This window comes from Chiloscyllium plagiosum, unplaced genomic scaffold, assembly GCF_037043375.1.
Source record: "Chiloscyllium plagiosum isolate Xiang-an unplaced genomic scaffold, Cpla_swu_hap1 HiC_scaffold_43, whole genome shotgun sequence".
Classification (NCBI taxonomy): Eukaryota; Metazoa; Chordata; class Chondrichthyes; order Orectolobiformes; family Hemiscylliidae; genus Chiloscyllium; species Chiloscyllium plagiosum.
The window spans coordinates 19,882,041-19,901,282 of record NW_028270181.1 but is presented as its reverse complement, the minus strand read 5'-3'; the positions used below and the strand labels follow the sequence as shown (position 1 = coordinate 19,901,282).

Sequence of the window (19,242 nt, the reverse complement as noted above, 5' to 3'; positions counted from 1 at the left end):
TTCTCCCCGTGTCTGCGTGAGTTTCCTCCGGGTGCTCCGGTTTCCTCCCACAATCCAAAGGTGTGCAGGTCAGGTGAATTGGCCATGCTAAATTGCATTAGTCAGGGGTGAAAGTAGGGGAATGTGTCTGGGTGGGTTGCTCTTCGGAGGGTCGGTGTGGATTTGTTGGGCCGAAGAGCCTGTTTGCACGCTGTAGGGAATCTAATCGATCCATGTGTCCTTACTTACTGCCTGTACTACTTGCAAAACAAAACATTTCACTGTACTTAGGTAGACATGACTACAATAAAATGTGTTGCTGTAAAAGCGCAGCAGGTCAGGCAGCATCCAAGGAGCAGGAGAATCGACGTTTCGGGCATGAGCCCTTCTTCAGGAAATGAAGGGCTCATGCCCGAAACGTCGATTCTTCTGCTCCTTGGATGCTGCCTGACCTGCTGCGCTTTTCCAGCAACACATTTTCAGCTCTGATCTCCAGCATCTGCAGACCTCACTTTCTCCTATGACTACAATAAATCAAATCAAATGAGAAATGACTGACAGCTTTTCTGCAAGTTGCAATTTATGCGGCTCTACTCTGTATCCTGAGAATGTGAAAGTTGTTAAATGAATACATAGGAGAAAGTGAGGACTGCAGATACTGGAGATCAGAGCTGAAAATGTGTTGCTGGAAAAGCGCAGCAGGTCAGGCAGTATCCAAGGAGCAGGAGAATCAACGTTTCGGGCATGAGCCCTTCTTCAGGAAATCCATAGCCAAATGAATACATAGCCAACAATGCCCACACCCTATGAATGAATTTTTACAAGAAACATAAGTCTCTCTTCCTCTTGGCATTGATAGCATCTGTCAATATGGTGGCAGACCAGGAGGACTGCATTAAAATAAAAACAGATTTTGTTGCAAGTAGCAAAAAGCAGGGAAGTGTCATTTGTATATTGGTGTGAATCATGTTGTTATTGATAGTGGATACTGCAGGTAGATCATGAATATTTAATACTCCCATCATAAGATCAAGGAATGATCAGAGTAACTTTACCGACCCAGGCCTGGATTGCAAGAGGAATAGGTTAATACTCACAAGAACCACAAAATGTCCATCCAAATCAACAGGTCTCAAGAATTCCAAGCCCCACCTTGGAAAGTTTTCGGAGTTCCTCCCTTCCTTTAAGTAAACAATAACTCTGATACAAAACACTGCAAAGTAGCTGCTGCTATTTTTAGCGATAATTAATTAACGTTTAAAGCAATACTCAGTGAGCATGGATAAACAAACTGCAATCTGTGAACATTTGTAGGTAATCTTCGCAATAACAGTTCAGCTATATACAGTAGCCACCCACCTCTGTACCTGCGGGGGATACCTTCCAAGACCAACCACGGATAGGAGTGAACTCATTAATTTAAATGGGAAATTTACCTTCCTGGCAACCCCCGTTTGGTCCCTGATTCTGGAAGGTTCCCTGTAATATATTCGGGCTGTGGTAAACCGTGGGTAACAGAAACCACGGAAACTGGACCTGGGGACATGGTGAGAGATGGGGTTGGGGGGGGGGGGGGGGGGGGGTCCGCTCTGTATCTTCATTTGCCTCCCCTTCTTAACTGTGTGGAAGTACAACAGTTGCCAGCAGTACTCTTCAATCTCACTTGTAACTATTCTCCATGTGGATGCCTGCGCTCCTGGGTTGACTACTTGGCCAGAGAAGCATCACAACCAGCCCTTAGTCTATCCTGATGAAGGGTTAAGCCTCGGATGCTGCCTGACCTGCTGTGCTTTTTCCAGCGCCACACTTTAGCCACTCTGACTCTCCAGCATCTGCAGTCTTCACATCTCCTGGTCGCTGTAAACCATGTAGTGAAGCCTCTGCCAAAGATGCCCACCTTGAAGAGGTTTTCCTCCTCCCACCGCAAAGATTTCAGCGAGTCTCTCTCCCACTGCAACCCCTTGGTCATCTCCTCTGCTCTGAATCTGTTCAGCGCATCCTGAAACAGTCCCCATTACTACAGCCACATCTTCTTCCTCAGAACCTGCCTACAAAACCAATTTATCCCCCTTGGACTCCAGATAACATTTAAACCATTTCAATTTGGATCAAACTGGGACAAACGCTACCTACAGCATATCCAGAAAGTGTCCTTCCTCCGGATCCTCAGCTTCACGCTCTCAGCCATGTGCCGACACCTACTCTCTCTACTGTCAGCCCTACCCCAGCTCAGGGTCTCACTCTCCCAGACCTGTGAAACACCTCTGCTGTTCTTCATCCTGAGAAGGACCCACACCTTCAACCAATGCTTTTTCTCCAGCCCTGAAGAAGGGTTATGCCTGAAACGGTGATTCTCCTGCTCCTCGGATGCTGCCTAACCTGCTGTGCTTTTTCCAGCGCCACATTTGGTGAATTTTTATTCTATCCTCATCCAAGGTCCCAGTAGCACAGCCTTTCATGAAGAGCAGGAACCTTAGCTGATAATCTCACAATGTTAAGCCAACAGAGTGACATGGAGCTAATTCTATGCCTCCAGGAGCCCCGTAGAAGATCAACACTAATATCCAACTGGTTCTCCACATAGATTTTCACAAACAATGAGCATCCGTGGAATCCACGGCTTATGAAATGCCTTAGTGAATGTTGTGAGATCTTTCTGAATCAATCCAGTGCTTTCAAATCCATGGAAGTGTGGTCCTCACCTGGACTCTGCACATTCTGGACCCATGGCTGACAGTTTTGGCTAGTCCAAGCAACACAATGACAGGGAGGTCCTCCAACTCTCTGAAACCCCCTATTCACCAGCGGAGCTGCAAGTCAGGAGCGTTCAACTGAAGTTTAGTTAAAGAGGGAGGAAACATGTCCTTTAAACAGTGTAATAGGCGCTGCAAACTCTTACTTTATACATGAATACACAGGAGCTAATGCTGGGATCTGTACTGAAATCAAACAATACTGGAGATCACAATGGGTCACGCAGCATCTATGGAGAGAGAGCAAACTAATGTTTCAAGCCTAGATGACTCTATCTCTGATGCGGCATTTTTTTGTTTTCAAGTGTGAATACATACACTTGCTGAGGCCACAGTACAGACTCAGAATCTCAGTATCTGCACAAGAGGAAATGTAATATTTGATACTCCTGCTTTTAGTTAATCCTTTCCATCCCGGTGGTGCAGGGATTGATCCCCAAATTGAAGGCCACCCAGTGCAGGAACTTGCATCATCCAGATGACAAGTTATTTCTTCAAGATGTGTGTGGATGACAGAGGGCAAGGAAGTGCTGAACCTGCAGGAGTGATGTTTACAGGAAATGTTCGAGGGTTCATGTCGTGAGGCAAAAGGTCCTGATGAATTTTCTCTCAACAATCAGTAACTCCGCTTGAACAGGAGTGAGACCAGTTGGGATCCTTTCACATATCTGCACCTTCTGCACATATTAAAACAAGTCAAGGTCAAAGCAATTGATCTAAATACCTGAATGGCTTTGCCTACAACATGGGTAGAAGTGCCAAGACATTTGAGTAACCAATGTCTCCATTGACATCTGAAGCATGCCAATAAACATGTCTCCATAATGGCAAGTAAATCATTTCATTCGATTTGTTCATCCAAATCATCAATGCTTTTGAGTATGCTACACGCATTCAGCTAGTGTGCCTTTAAGAGATTCCTGAAGAAAGGCTTATGCCCGAAACGTCGATTCTCCTGTTCCTTGGATGCTGCCTGACCTGCTGCGCTTTTCCAGCAACACATTTTCAGCTCTGATCTCCAGCATCTGCAGTCCTCACTTTCTCCTGTTAATCCAGAGGCCCAGGTAATGTTCTGGGGACCTGGGTTCAAATCCTGCCACAGCAGATGGTGCAATTTGAATTCAACTAACAAAAAATCTGAAATTAAGAGTCTAGTGATGACCATAAATACATTGTCATTTTTGAAAAAAACCTACCTGGTTCACTAATGTCCTTTAGGGAAGGAAGCTGCCATCCTTACTTGATCTGACCTACATGTAACTCCAGACCCACAGCAATGTGGTTGACTCTTAATTTACTTCTGGGCAATTAAGAATGAGCAATAAAGGGTGGCTTAGTCAGTGATGCCCTCATCCTGTGAAAGAATAAAAATAAAATTCTATTTTTATAATGCAAATGTCTATTCTAATTCCATTTGATGCTTGCCTATGCTTCATCCATTATCTAATTTGGCATCCTATTTTATTATCTCTTTTTATTAATATTGCTCCCTTGAATCTGAGCTCCCACTCAGTTTCCCACCTTCCTGCCAATCTCGTTTAAACTCTCCCCAACAGCAAATCCCCCTGTGAGGATGTCAGTCCGGATCCTGTTAAGATAGTCATCCATCTTGTACAGGCATGACTTGCACCAGAACCGGTCCAAATACCTTAGTTACCTGGACCCTCCTTCCTACACCATTTATCCAGCCACATAATTACTCTCTAATTCTATCACTATGCTCACTAGCACTTGGGACTAGAAGCAGCAATCCTTCAGTTGGTGATGTTCCGATGCATCAGCAGTCCATGTCCTTCCAAACAGTGCTTGTGATTTTGGAAGGCACTTCAAGGGAGCCTTGGTGAATTGCTCCAGTGCATCTTGTGGATAGTACGCACTGAGCTTTGGTGGTGCAGTGGGTGTTTGTGAATGTGGTGAGTTGTGCAAGTTCCCCTCCAAGCCATTCGCCATCCTGACTTGGGAGTATATCATTGAAGCCTGGGAAATCACTTATTGCACATTCCCATTTACCCTGAAGAAGGTGGTGGTGTGTTGCCTTCCTGAACCACTGCCGTCCGCTAAAAACCTCCACAACAATAAAGGGGGATATCCAGGATTTTGATCCAGCGACACTGAAGGGTCATGCACTCCACATAGATCCACATGGATTAATCACTCCGCATGGAGTGGTCAGGGAGTCATAGAGTCATAGAGATGTACAGCACAGAAACAGACCCTTCAGTCCAACCTGTCCATGCTGACCAGATATCCCAACCCAATCTAGTCCCACCTACCAGCACCCGGCCCATATCCCTCCAAACCCTTCCTATTCATATGCCTTTTAAATGGTGCAATTGTACCAGCCTCCACCACATCCTCTGGCAGCTCATTCCATACACGTACCACCCTCTGTGTGAAAAAGTTGCTCCTTAGGTCTCTTTTATATCTTTTCCCTCTCACCCTAAACCTATATCCTCTAGTTCTGGACTCTCTGACCCCAGGGAAAAGACTTTGTCTATTTATCATATTCATGAACCTCATGATTTTATAAATCTCTATAAGGTCGCCCTCAGCTTCCGACACTTCACGGAAAACAGCCCCAGCCTATTCAGCCTCTCCCTATAGCTCAAATCCTCCAACCCTGGGCAACATCCTTGTAAATCTTTTCTGAACCCTTTCAAGTTTCACAACATCTTTCCGAAAGGAAGGAGACCAGAATTGCACACAATATTCTAACAGTGGCCTAACCAATGTCCTATACAGCCACAACATTACCTCCCAACTCAATAATCTGACCAATAAAGGAAAGCATACCAAAAGCCTTCTTCACTATCCTATCTACCTGCAACTCCACTTTCAAGGAGCTATGAACCTGCACTCCAAGGTCTCTTTGTTCAGCAACACTCCCTAGGACCTTACCATTAAGTGTATAAGTCCTGCTAAGATTTGCTTTCCCAAATTATAGCACCTCACATTTAACTTAATTAAACTCCATCTGCCACTTCTCAGCCCATTGCCCATCTGATCAAGATCCCGTTGTAATCTGAGGTAACCCTCTTCACTGTCCATTTCGTCTCCAATTTTGGTGTCATCTGCAAGCTTGTAACCTATACCTCTTATGCTCACATCCAAATTATTTATCTAAATGTTGAAAAGTAGTGGACTCAGCATTGATCCTTGTGGCACTCCACTGGTCACAGGCCTCCAGTCTGAAAAACAACCGTCCATCACCATCCTCTGTCTACTACCTTTGAGCCAGTTCTGTATCCAATGGCTAGTTTCCCCCTGTATTCCATACAATCTAACCTTGCTAACCAGTCTCCCATAGGAAACCTTGTCAAACGCCTTACTGAAGTCCATATAGATCACATCTACTGCTCTGCCCTCATCAATCCTCTTTGTTACTTCTTCAAAAAACTCAATCAAGTTTGTGAGACATGATTTCCCATGCACAAAGCCATGTTGACTATTCCTAATCAGTCCTTGCCTTTCCAAATACATGTACATCCTGTCCTTCAGGATTCCCTCCAACAGCTTGCCCACCACCGACATCAGGCTCACTGGTCTATCGTTCCCTGCCTTGTACACAATTCCTTCCCCCCAAAGGTAAGTTGCCTTGGCAGCCTCACAATACGCCATTTCTTTTCCTGCTAACGATTCATTGTGACTTCTCACTTTGTCCATTGTTCGTCTTTTTGTCCTTTATCTAACACAGAGCCCGCCTAGCCAAGCATTACACAAATGGTCTCAGAGGTTCATGCTCAAACCCTGTCTTTTGTGTTTGTTTCTCTATGAACTTTTCTGTAGACCCATTTGTTGCATCTTTGTGTTGTTGCAGCATTAAATCTGGTTGTGTTCGGAACTGCATCTGTTATAATGAGTGTTCAACATAGTTTATTAAAATGGCCTATTCTGGCTCATCGCCAGTTCTGTTACTGAACCAGCAGACTGTCTTGATAATTATTGTCTTTATTATTCTGCAATCTGACTGATACATGGGTCAAACAGAATAAAGGATTTAATCCTTGATGGAATTCATTAAGAACATTCCAATATTAAGCAATGCAACATTCACAATGTGAAAAGGAACACTTTCTTGTATTGGGCACTTGTCAGCATCAGGCCTGTCCAGGTCAAGTATAGAATCAGTATCTGTGCCCCAACTATGTCACATCATTTAATAGCATCCCCTACTGTGTTGGTGTGATTTTTTTCTGTTTCCACACCAGTCGTGTTGCAGCCTCTATTGAAGGAGGATACCAGCCACTGGCATTTCTTTGCTGTGGTCTTGTACAAAACAAGCTTAAATCCATTCCACACAGGACACCAGGCAGGCGAAACTTGCAGCCCATCAGTCTGACTCCAGGCCCGAAACAATGTGGCTGAGTCTTAAGTGCCCTCTGGGCAGTTAGGGGTAGATAGTAAATGCTGGCCTAGCGAGTAAAGCAATCATTTGCCAGAAACCAGCATAAACTGGAGGAGGCGATGGCCCAGCGGTAATATCGCTGGATTGTTAATCCAGAGAGGAAACAAGGACTGCAGATGCTGGAGAAGTCGGAGTCAAATCGTGTGGTGCTAGAAAAGCACACCAGGGCAGACAGCATCCGAGGAGCAGGAGAGTTGATGTTTCGAGCATAAGCCCTTCATGAGGACTGTTATGAGGGGCTTATGCCCAAAATGTTGATTCTCCTGCTCCTCGGGTGCTGTCTGACCTGCTGTGCTTTTCCTTTCCAGTGGCACACAGTTCGACTCTGTTAATCCAGAGACCCAGGTAATGTTCAAACCTGGGTTCGAATCCCGCCATGGCAAACGGTGGAAGTTAAATTCAATTTTTGAAAACTGGAATGAAGAGGCTAATGGTCACAATGAATCTGTTGTCAATTAATGGGAAATTTCATCTAGGAAGATACATCCTTACCTGGTCTGGCCTACATGTCACTCCAAATCCACAGCAATGTGGTTGACTTTAACTGCCCTCTGGGGTAATTAGGGATGGGCAATAATTGCTGGGCCAGCCACTGATGCCTCATCCCCTGAATGAATAAATAAAAAAAAACTCAAGTTCCTTTTCTGTTTCTTGCAGAGTTTTTAAATAGTTTCTGAACTCATAGAGAATTGAACTTTCTCTGGTTCCTTTTGTGAAGCATCCTACCACACAACAGGGAGGAGACAATGCTGCAATGCGATATACAATGAGTTCTGGAGTGGGAGCAGGCCGTCAGAGGATGAATTGGGAACGGCCTTCCAAATGGAGAAAATTAAACATCATTCTTCAATGGGGTGTGTGCCTGACTGATAATTCCAGTATTTGGTCTCCATCCCTAATCGCCTTTGAATTAAATGATTTGCTTGGGCTAACAGAGCAATTCAGAGTCAACTACATTGCTGTGGATTTGGACTCAGACATAGGCCAGGCAAAGGAAGGTACCAGCATCCTGATGTTCTAACCAGTGTTTCCCTACAGAACAAAGAGGATAGGAACTAGATAGATTTTTAACAAAAATCAATGGTAGCCACAGCTACTGAGGCTATCTTTATACTCCACTGGTTGCAGTAGGATTTGAACCCACCTCCCCAGAATCAATAGGCTAGTGGCATCAGCACTACTCCACCATTGCCTCTATGAGGCACAGGCCTGTCCAAGGTTGACATCTGCAGACGCTTCCCCGTTTAAGGAATATTGCTTCCAACTGGATCATCTCTGTCTCCCAGAATTTTAATGCACATGATTATGTTTGACCTCCCTTTTCCAGAGACCAAAAGTCCAATCCTCCAAGTTCTTTTCACATAATTAACACCTTTCTGACCAATCAGAATACACTCACAGGATAAAGCCAAAGGTGAGAATCTACAATCATGAGGAGATTCTTGAATTTCTGCAACTAGTTCCATTCGAGTAAAGAAGAATCAAAGGGGATTTAATTGAGGATTTTTAGGTTATTAAATATGTTGGTCCCATATATAGCAATAGAATAATTCCTCTAATTGAAATGTTGGTGGGCCTGATATTCGGTTTAAATTTTTGTTTTATCCTCTCATGGGTTATGGGCATCCCTGGCAGAGTTAAGCATTTATTGCCCATCCCTAGTTATGCTCAAGAAGATGGGGAAGAGCTGCCTTTTGAACAATTGCAACTCATGTGCTTTTGGTACATCCACAGTAACATTAGAGAGGGAATTCCAGGATTTCAGCCCAACAACTCTGAAAGAACAGTGATATATTTTCCAGTCTGGGTGGTAAATGGCTTTTATCTGAAAGAATGTGGAGAGATCCTTCACACAGAAGGGGTTTGGAGTACTGGATGATTTTCCACAGAGAAAGATTGAGGCATTAGGAATAGTTTTGGATTGGTCGAGAACTAAGCTGGCAAAGATACAAGGAGCCAAACATCCTCTTTCTCTATTGCAAAAACATTTGTTTCCATTGGAATCACTGTCACCACCTCTCAGTGAGGCAGTGTGTGCTGTCCACAAGAACAAATTCACCAAGGCTCCTTAGACAAGACCTTCCAAACCTATGACCACGTCCTTCTAGATGAAAGGGCAACAGGTACATGGGAATGCCACCACCTGCGAGTTGTCATCCAAGCCACTCAACAACCTGACTTGGAACAATATCACTGTTATTACTGCACCGCTGGTCAAAATCCTTGGACTTCCTCCATATCTGCATTGTAGGATACCTGCATGAAATGGCCTGTGACAACTTAAGAAGGAAGTTCACCATCACTTCAGGGGCAACTAGGAACTGGCAATGAATGGTGACCTAGCCAGGGATGGGCCCATCCCATGAGTAAATAAACATTCTTAGAATCTTTCTGAAGGTAGAGGCATGACCAAAGTGTAATATTCAAAGGTGACCCACATGTGCTGTTCCTAAAGGCAGGTTCTTGATTCATTGTATACTGATGCTTTGTGTTAAGCTATTTTCTTGGCAGTTGTTGCATGATTTACCCACTACCGACTGCATTATGACAAGCAGGCATCACTATATATGTCTATCAGAACGTTGGTACACGTGGTATCAACTTGCATCCTTGCCAATGAGCACATTTAAACCTCTTGGCTCAAGGGATAAAAATACAATGTACAAAAGTAGGATGACTTGCTCTTGAATGGTCTGCTTATGATCTGTAAATGTTTTATTCAAATCTGCAAAAGACTCAAAAGATTGATGTAAACCCCAAAATCACCCAGAATATCTGAACCACAGAGACAACCAAAGATCCAGCATTGAGATACTCTTGTCCAGGTTAATTGAATTCAGGTAAAGTGTTACAATTTCAGACAGCTCCTTTTATCTACCAATACTGAAGTGGCTTCAAACAATCACTAGTTGGGTCTTTCATGTCGTTATACGGTTTATACCAAGTTTGACAGCTTATACTCAAAGCAGTTCTTGTCAGTGCATTCCTGAAATGGGTTCCAAGTTCTTTTCCCTGGTCAGACTCTGCCACCTACCTGTCACATAGAGAAATGCTGCATTCATTTGTGCTGCAGGGAGAATTATTAGAGCCCGTTGGTTCAATGAAATAAGGCGATGTTACATTTAGGGAGAGTGCAACTGAGAATGTTATGCTGTCTATGCTAGTTCAGACTGCACCCACACATTTGAAACTCTTGAGTTATTTTGTAGTTGATGACCAGATTTTCATCATTTACATAAATAATTTGGATGTGAATATAGGAAGTCTGGTTAGTAAGTTTGCAGATAACAGCAAAATTGGTGCTGTCGTGGACAGTAAGGAAGGTTATCTCAGAGTACAATGGGACCTTGATTAGATGGGCCAATGGGCCAAGGAGTGACAGGTAGAGTTTAATTTAGATAAATGTGAGGAGCTGCATTTTGGCAAGGCAAACCAGGGCAGGACCTATACAGTTAGGGGTAAGGCCCTGGGGCAGTGTTACCAAACAAAGAGACCTAGGGGTGCAGGTGCATAGTTCCTTGAAAGTGGAGTCACAGGTAGAGAGGGTGGTGAAGAAGGCATTTGGCATGCTTGCCTTTATTGATCAGGGCATTGAGTAAAGCAATTAAGAGGAAGGGCTCAAGCCCGAAGCATCGATCCTCCTGCTCCTTAGATGCTGCCTGACCTGCTGCACTTTTCCAGCAACACATTTTCAGCTCTAAAGCAATTAAGAGGTCATGTTGCGGCTGTACAAGACATTGGTTTGGCCACTTCTGGAATATTGCTTTCAGTTCTGGACTCCCTGCTATAGGAAAGATGTTGTGAAACTTGAAAGGGTTCAGAAAAGATTTATAAGGATGTTGCCAGTGTTGGAGGGTTTGAGCCATAGAGAGAGGCTGAATAGGCTGGGTGTTTTCCCTGGAGCGTCAGAGGCTGAGGGGTGACCTTATAGAGGTTTATAAATCATGATGGGCATGGATAGGGTGAAAAGCTGTGGTAAAAACAATGACTGCAGATGCTGGAAACCAGATTCTGGATCAATGGTGCTGGAAGAGCACAGCAGTTCAGGCAGCATCCGAGGAGCTTCAGCAAAATCGACGTTTCGGGCAAAAGCCCTTCATCAGGAATAAAGCTGTGGTGCTTTTCCTATGGTAGGGGAGTCCAGAACAAGAGGGCATAGGTTTCAGGTGAGAGGGGAAAGATTTAAAAGGGACGTAAGGGGCAACTTGTTCACACAGAGTGTGGTGCGTGAGTGGAATGAACTGCCAGAGGAAGTGGTGGATGCTGGTACAATTACAACATTTAAAAGGCATCTGGATTTGGATATGAATAGGAAGGTTTTGGAGGGATATTAGCCAAGTGCTGGCAAATGGAACTAGACTAGATTAATTTAGGATATCCAGGTCAGCATGGACGAGTTGGACCGAAGGGTCTGTTTCCATGCTGTGTTTAGGTTCTATTCAAGTGAGGCTGGAAAATTCTGTGTTTATTGCCATTCCAACTGCTTTCAGCTGCTTTCAACATTCTCCTGGGGAAGGCAGGGAATTCTTTTATTTCGACCCAGCAGTTAAGAATGAATGGCAACACATATGAACATGTCCAAGTAATTTTATGCACTTCCTCATTTTTTAAAAATATACCTCAAACGGACCTTTGATTCAGTGAAATTTCTCGAGCAGAGAGCTGGCACAGCAGCAGCAAGGCTGAATGGTTTTCTCTGAGCTGTAACCATTCCATGATCCCACGGTCCCATGAAATTGTAACTTTTGTTTGAAGAGCTAACACTGAAATGAGAATGCCGCATTTCGAAAGGATTATTTGAAGGTTGTCGAATGATATGAAACTTCACTTGGAATCTAATTGGTAAAAGGCAAAAGAACTGTTCAACTAGCAGCAAATTGATATTAATGACTTGCTTTCTGTCCATTTAACACATAGTTCTTCTAGGAGTGGGGATAGACACTGCAGTTCAAGGGCAGTTCATGAAACTGGCTGCTTATTTGCTGTAAGTATAACAGACATGATTTCCATACTTTTATGAAAGCTTTGTAGATGCATAAAGACAGATTGAGTGGTTAATGTCTCCTTTCATTTTAAGATTTGCTGCCACAGTCCTCATCATTTTGGAAAGCCCGTATTTCATTGGCATTGTGTTCGTCCAAAACTGTCCGTAAGTAGAGCTATGTTTTTCAACAAGCTCCAACAATCCTGTTGCTGTAATGTTCCTGTGTGCCTCAGTACCTGACACTGCAAACAGCACTAACATCACCTTTCCATCAATGAACATAAATCCTGTCATTGGGCTCTTGTGGTGCAATGGTAGTGACCTTACCTCTGAAGTCAATAACATAGGTCCAAGTCCCACTCATTCCAGAGAATTGTAATATAGAGCCATAGAGATGTACAGTATGGAAACAGACCCTTCGGTCCATGCTGACCAGATATCCTAAATTAGTTAGACCCATTTGCCAGCATTTGGCCCATATCCCTCTGAACCCTTTCTATCCATGTACCCATCCAGATGTCCTTTAAACGTAACATTTGTACCAGCCTCCACCACTTCCTCTGGCAGCTCATTCCACACACGTAGCACCCTCTGTGTGGAAAAACTTGTCCCTCAGGTCCCTTTTAAATCCACCCCCTCTCACCCTAAACCTATGCCCTCTACTTTTGGACTCCCTTACCTTGGCAAAAAGACCTTGTCTGTTTATCCTACCCACGTCCCTCATGATTTTATAAAGATCTATAAGGTCACCCCTCCACCTCCAAGGGTCCAGGGAAAACAGCCCCAGCTTATTTAGCCTTTCCCTACAGCTCAAACTCTCCAACCCTGACAGCATCCTTGTAAATTTTTTTCGGCACCCTTTCACATTTAACAATGTCTTTCCTATAGCCGGGGAGAACAGAGTTGAATTTTGCAATTCCTTCAGTCTCATGATTGCATAATGCCCTCCCTAGTGGCATTGTGGGTCCAATTGCAGTGAAAGGACTGCAGTGGCTGAAGAAGGGATCTTACCACCACTTTCTCAAGAACAACGAGGATAGGGCAATAAGTGTTGGCCCAGCCAGCAACATTCACAAGACATGAATGAATTAAAAAATATATGATTTATCCTTTATATCAAATTTTTAACATTAATCATTTGCAGTGAGAAACAACTCTCATATTTCCATTATAGAAAGGCTAGTCTCTTCCATTTTCATTCCTCTTCAGCTAAATCAATAAATACTGACTTCTCTTGTGCTAAATATTTAATGGAGAAAGGCATGGATTAGTAGAGTCCAATAAAAGTGCCTCATTTCAGAGGAAATATTTAGAGTGTGGTTGCGGTGCCTTGTTGAATTGTCCTTTCTTTCAGTTTGAATCTGATTTTACATCCCAAAATGAAAAGTCACATTAAAAAAAGAAAAAGTGTGCTTAGATTCACCAGATGGACTAAACCTTTCTCATTTGATTTCTAATGCACTCTCTGATATCGCGGTAGATATTGAAATTCAAAACATTATCTTGTTCTTTTAGCATATTCTTTGATAAAATGGACAGCAAGATTTGGAATCTTTGGAAGAAGGCAATGAGGCCGAATGGTTTACAGAAGTTTCTTATTTTCATCTTTCTGTCCGTGGCTTGCTTTTTACACCCAATTCTTATTTGGCATGCAACTATCCCAGGTGAGTAGTTAATGAATTTCCAAGTTGAGTTTTTAATCTTTGTCTTTGGTCCCTCAATGTGTCTCCTTTACAAACGATAAAAGAAATTAGTGAGCAGTAACACAATTGTACACCATTGTGTTACAATCTCCATCTCGTCCGGTAATTCCTAGTGACTGTCTGGGACAGGACTTAAACCTTCTAACTCAAAGGCAACAGTTTGACCTTTGGTTCAATTCTCTTAAGGTCCTAAGCGGTTTGTGTATTGTGTGTTGTTACATCAAAAGCAAACAAAATCAACAGATCATCCACAAACTGGAGGAACATCTCACCTTCAGACTAGACACCATACAACCTTTTGAGTCCCAACACCTTCAGATTGTGAACCCACACCCATTTCTTCCCTTCCTTTTAGCTTTACTTCTACTCTTGGTTATCGTGTCCTCTCTCCCCCTCCCACCCCCACCCCAGTGGGATTGTCTGTTCTTTCCATTCTGGCAGTTAGACACACCTTTGTTCTGCCATACTCACATCCCGATCTGCATTATCATCATCTTTCGTCCCCCAGCACTCCACTCCCCCCAGCTATTACAAAAATGCTGCCCCCTCCACACTTCACGCCAGCTCTGAGTTGAAAAGTCATCGAGACACAAAACGTTAGCTCGCTCTCTCCTCGAATGCTGCCTGACCCGCTGTGATCTCCAGCATTTTTTTGTTTCCAGAACATCAAATGTTGCAGGTTTTTACTTTGAATGTTATCAGGAACCATGGAGGATTGCCACACTAATGTTGCCATGCCAATCTCTTCCAGGCGCCATGTTGATAGTGAGTGGTCTTGCCTACTTTTTTTTGAACCTGAGAAAACGGTATCAAAGGAACATGCCGGAGGTGGCAAACATACAGGTATGTTCCCAGGACTATATCAACGCCGTGGCCCTGACAGATGCTGGGCAGATGGAACAAACCTACCGCTTCCATCATGGCACCGCAGAGAAGAAATTAGCTGGCATCAGCTACATGTGTAACATCTTTCGATTCAACAGCAAAAGGCCACTGTCCAATGAAAGTGTACGGACGCTTCAAGAAAGCACTTTTGGCAACCTGAGCATACATCTGAAGAACAAACACGCACCGTTTCTGGAAAGTTCTGTTAAAATTATCCCACCTGAGCCTAATAGCCTGGAAGAGCATGAATTGGAATCAGAAGAAACCACCTTTGACAAAGCAGCAATAATACCAAAGTGAGGGTTTATTCCACAATGTTGGTGTGTATTCACATTCCAAAACACGCCGTTGTGATTGAATACGGACATCAACATTTTTATGACTGCAAAGTATCTGCCGAAAGAAAGCTTTGTTTTCCTGTAGAGCCTTTCACATATCCACGATAGCTGCAAATGATTCACAGCCACTGATTTACATCTTGAAGTGTCGTCACTGCTGTTTTGATGCCAAACACTGCCATTTGTGCACAGCAAGCTCCCACAATAAGATAAGTCAGCAGTTGGCCTTCTTTTGGTTGTGTTGTTTGGACGATCAGTGGCCAGATCACCATGAGCAAAGGCACCACTTTATATTTGACTGAACCATCTTGGGGCTTCAGATTAATGCCTTACTTGATAGACTTTGACAATGCAACGTCCCCTCAATACTGCAACCAAATTCAGGAGTAGGGTTTGAAGGATTACTTTTTGACTCTGGATGGCGTTGACACTTGTCACCAATGGCACTGGATATTTATTTGTATAAACAAGATTGTGTGATTCACTAGGGACTTGAAGGTTGCATCCCAGCAGTGGGGTACAGGGTGCAATGGAGAATGGTGCCTAGTGAAAGCAAAGTAACTCTCTATGGGACGGGGAGTGTCAGAGCAAGATCATAAACCTGTAGCAGTAATTCAGTCTCATGTGACAGGTTTAGATTAGCAATGCATTCATGCAATACATTCACACAGTGCAACTGCGAAGAAAGACAAAGGGATTTCATAATCACTGCGATACAGACTAAAAGGGCAGTGATTGTCACAATCTGTAGTGAAGTCATAAGCACATGACTGTTAAATGCATTTACAATCTCGCCATGTATAATGGTGAGAACATGTCTTATCATGTCCTTTGCTAAAGGAGAAAAATGGGGACAATTCGCTGGATAATTTTGGCCAATGATTGTACTGCTAAATGTGAAAGGGTTAACAGTAAGATCACTTTTTTTTGTTACTGGTGTATTGTTACCCTTTTTGAATCCTTTTTTGTGTTTCATCCCCCACCACTCCCCTTTTTAATCATTCACACACAGAAAAAAAGAAATTGTTCTACTTATATTACCAATGAAAAAACTGTTTGCCTTGTTCCGTAAGAGCCCATTTCAGAGATGGCTCTCATTGCCATTCATTTGGAACCTGAGAAGACAGGAGCAGGAGGAGGCCATTCGTGGTCATGGCTAATCACGCAACTCAGTCCCCTGTTCCCACTTGTGCGGTATATTGCGGATTTTCTCCCCCACTTGGGACAACGGAGTTTACTTCACCTTCCTGTCCCTCTGTCCTGCAGTAGCTCGTGCTACCCAGCCTGGCCTTATTCCCTTCTCCCATGCATCCTTCAAACTAAGGGAAATCCCCAATGAGATGCTAATGGTCAAACATTCCCTTTCTTCTGCTGGTTCCTATAAGGAATTCAATAAGTAGCACAGCACTTACGCCCTTTAGGTAAAGTCCTCAAATAATTTCCAAAATAAGTGCCAATAGAATTATGGCAAAAGTACCAAGTCTCCCAAAGGCTTTTTCAAAAGTTCTCTTCAAGCACCTGAGGCAACTGAAAGCTTAGAAGGTGGTATATCTTCAGGTAACATTCCCAACAATGACTAATGTCCTTCTATTTGAGTATTGGGGTACCCAAAACAATATGCAGCCTTTTTAGTGAGTGCTACCGGTTAATTTAATTGTCAATGGATCCTCAATGATCCTCCGGGCAGCCCTTTCAAACACTGACTTCAGCTCCCTTCCAAGATGGGGTCTTGCATGAACATGGACTAAATCTCCATTTCATCACTTCAGCATCTAAAGATACTGGAGCAATCACACTCACCCCTCTTCTCCGACCCCCTGGTGGGTTAGTACTGTCATAGATGCCCACACTGTTGAAAATTACATCCATGGGCTGTTTATAATGGGTCTAACATAGCTCTAACATATCAGATTCACCACAGCAGTATATCAAGGGCAGCATGACTCCTCCCAATGAATTCAGTCCTTATGCTCCAACGGTTGGTTCCAATAGAAATATTTGCAACCTGATTAATGTTTAGAGTGTTCCTTTGAAGGTCATTGGTAAGTATAAAGACACGGAGTTGGATTTTCCTATGGGGTTATGAAATGGAAGTCTGGGCTATTTTTGACTTCCAACCTTGCCTTGGAGGTGCCAGGTAACAATGGCAAAGGCTGGTGGATCAGTTCTTGAAGATGGAGGACCAGTCTCATGCCTCATGGCCCACTTCTCATTCCACTAAAGCAGCCAGCGTCATAACTTATTAAAGTTTGTAGATGAACTAAAAGGTAAAGTCACCATAGCCATACCAGACTATAGAGCTACGCTCTCATTAGTGAGAGATAACTGGTGGTGGTTTCTAATCAACCAGTTCAGAGGTGTTATTACATCCTCTCTGGAGCAGATGGGAATTGAACCAAGGTCTGGGGCAGGGTTGAGAAGGAAAGTCCTTCATGGTAACCTCAGCCAGTGCAGGAATTGAACCCACACTGTTGGCATTTCTCTCCATTGTAAACCAGTCATCACAACTGAGCTAAGGAACGGACACAAAGGGCTTATTTTGATAGACAGGTTATTGGTTTGTTCACAGTCTCATAGCTCTCCATATACACCATCCCCTTGCCAACTTTACCTTCTTAACTTTTTTTTTATTTTCATACATTTTTAAATCTGCAAGTGCTATCACACACAACTGAATGGCTTTACCCACAACCACAATAGTTTTCATGTATTAACTACCACCTGCCTTCCCATATTGTTCAATTTACATGCAGAGGTCATGAGGAGCAGTGTAAAAATACTGAACGTGAGGGAGAGGGAGAGGACGAAATCAAAACAAGAGTTCCTTCTTTACATTGCAAAACACCAGTCATTAACTCTTCAGGCATGCAATTAAAATCAGGAGTGAGGAAACGTGTATTGAACAATTAACACCCTTCACCTGTTTACTTCATTCGCTGGACACTAACGTAGTACTGGGAACAGCAGCAAGATACTAGAATGCCAGCCAGCATTGTTATTTTTCCATTTCTGCAAATCTCCAATAAGGCTTATATGAACGTCCCACCATGTTCATGTCAAAACATCCCAAGGTAATCTCTTAACAACAGCACTGGCTGTATACCTAGACCATACAGACTGAAGAGGATCAAAAAACACAGCTCACCACCACCTTCTCAAGGGCAACTACATACTGTCCCAACCAATGATGCCCGCATCTCATGAAAGAATTTTTTTTTAAAAGCATTGATTTTTTTCCCTCTCAGCATGAAAGCAAGTTGCAAAGTACAACAAAGTGTTTTCTTTATAGTTCTTCAGACACTGATGTGTTTGTTCCCTTACAACAATTACTCTTGCTGCTCCACATCTCAAAGATTATCGTTGGCAATTAACAGCTTGTAGAACATTCCTCGGCATCATTTAATGGTGACATTGCCCTAGTTAAAGAAAATGAGTTAATTACACAGAATTATATAGATCTTAAAACAAAGACGGAGGAATCCCCAATAGATGCACAAAGAATTTGTCTGCAGTCATTTACAAGCTGTTCATACATTCTCTAGGTCAGCTGTTCTCATCTATGAGAAGGATTCCTCTAGAAAAGTCTTAGACAAACTAAAAAGCACTGCTTGGTATCAAAACTCAGACCCAGGACAATGCTGCCTCCTAGTGGTCTGCTAGGAACAATCGCAATTTTCTCAAACCAAATGCAGTTTCTATCTGCTATAGTCACTTTAATCATTATTTGCTTTATTCATCCTTCAGGTATATGCTGCATTTCTCAACATCACATCGATACTCTCTGCAGCTAAGATTCCTTGCATACAATTGATCAGTCTTAAGTCAAAAGGAAAATGAAATCAGAGTCTTCAACCCCAGAGGCTCCTGAGAGTCAATTCTAAATGTATGGAACTCCTCAGAAAAGATCTGAAAGACAGGAAATGTTTTGAGAGAGAGTAAATTGAGAATTCAATCTCCTCAGATCTGTCCAGTTATTGTGAATTATAGACCCCAACGGACACATTTTGAACTAGATATTTCATTGCTGATGCAGAATGGGGAAGAGTTAACCATAGTCCAGGGAGGGTAGACATCTTTCTTCATTAGATGATTGATAAAATGCACCAATCCACATGAAGCAAACTGATGGCTAGCAGAAGGGGACATAGCTTTAAATCGAGGGGTGATAGATATAGGAGAGATGTAAGAGGTAGTT

At 43.1% G+C, this 19,242-nt stretch overlaps 1 protein-coding gene across 1 annotated transcript in view; it reads left to right on the top strand.

Annotated features, from left to right (window-relative positions):
* The window catches only part of tmem72 (transmembrane protein 72), a 30,582-nt gene extending 11,578 nt beyond the window's left edge, over window positions 1–19,004 (top strand). The window contains exons 3-6 of the mRNA XM_043678848.2: window positions 12,055–12,121; window positions 12,215–12,286; window positions 13,637–13,785; window positions 14,576–19,004. Coding sequence (XP_043534783.1) covers window positions 12,055–12,121; window positions 12,215–12,286; window positions 13,637–13,785; window positions 14,576–15,009 — 722 coding nt within the window. The 3' untranslated portion in view covers window positions 15,010–19,004. The remainder of the gene's footprint in view (window positions 1–12,054; window positions 12,122–12,214; window positions 12,287–13,636; window positions 13,786–14,575) is intronic.
* The last annotated feature ends 238 nt before the right edge of the window (window positions 19,005–19,242 follow it).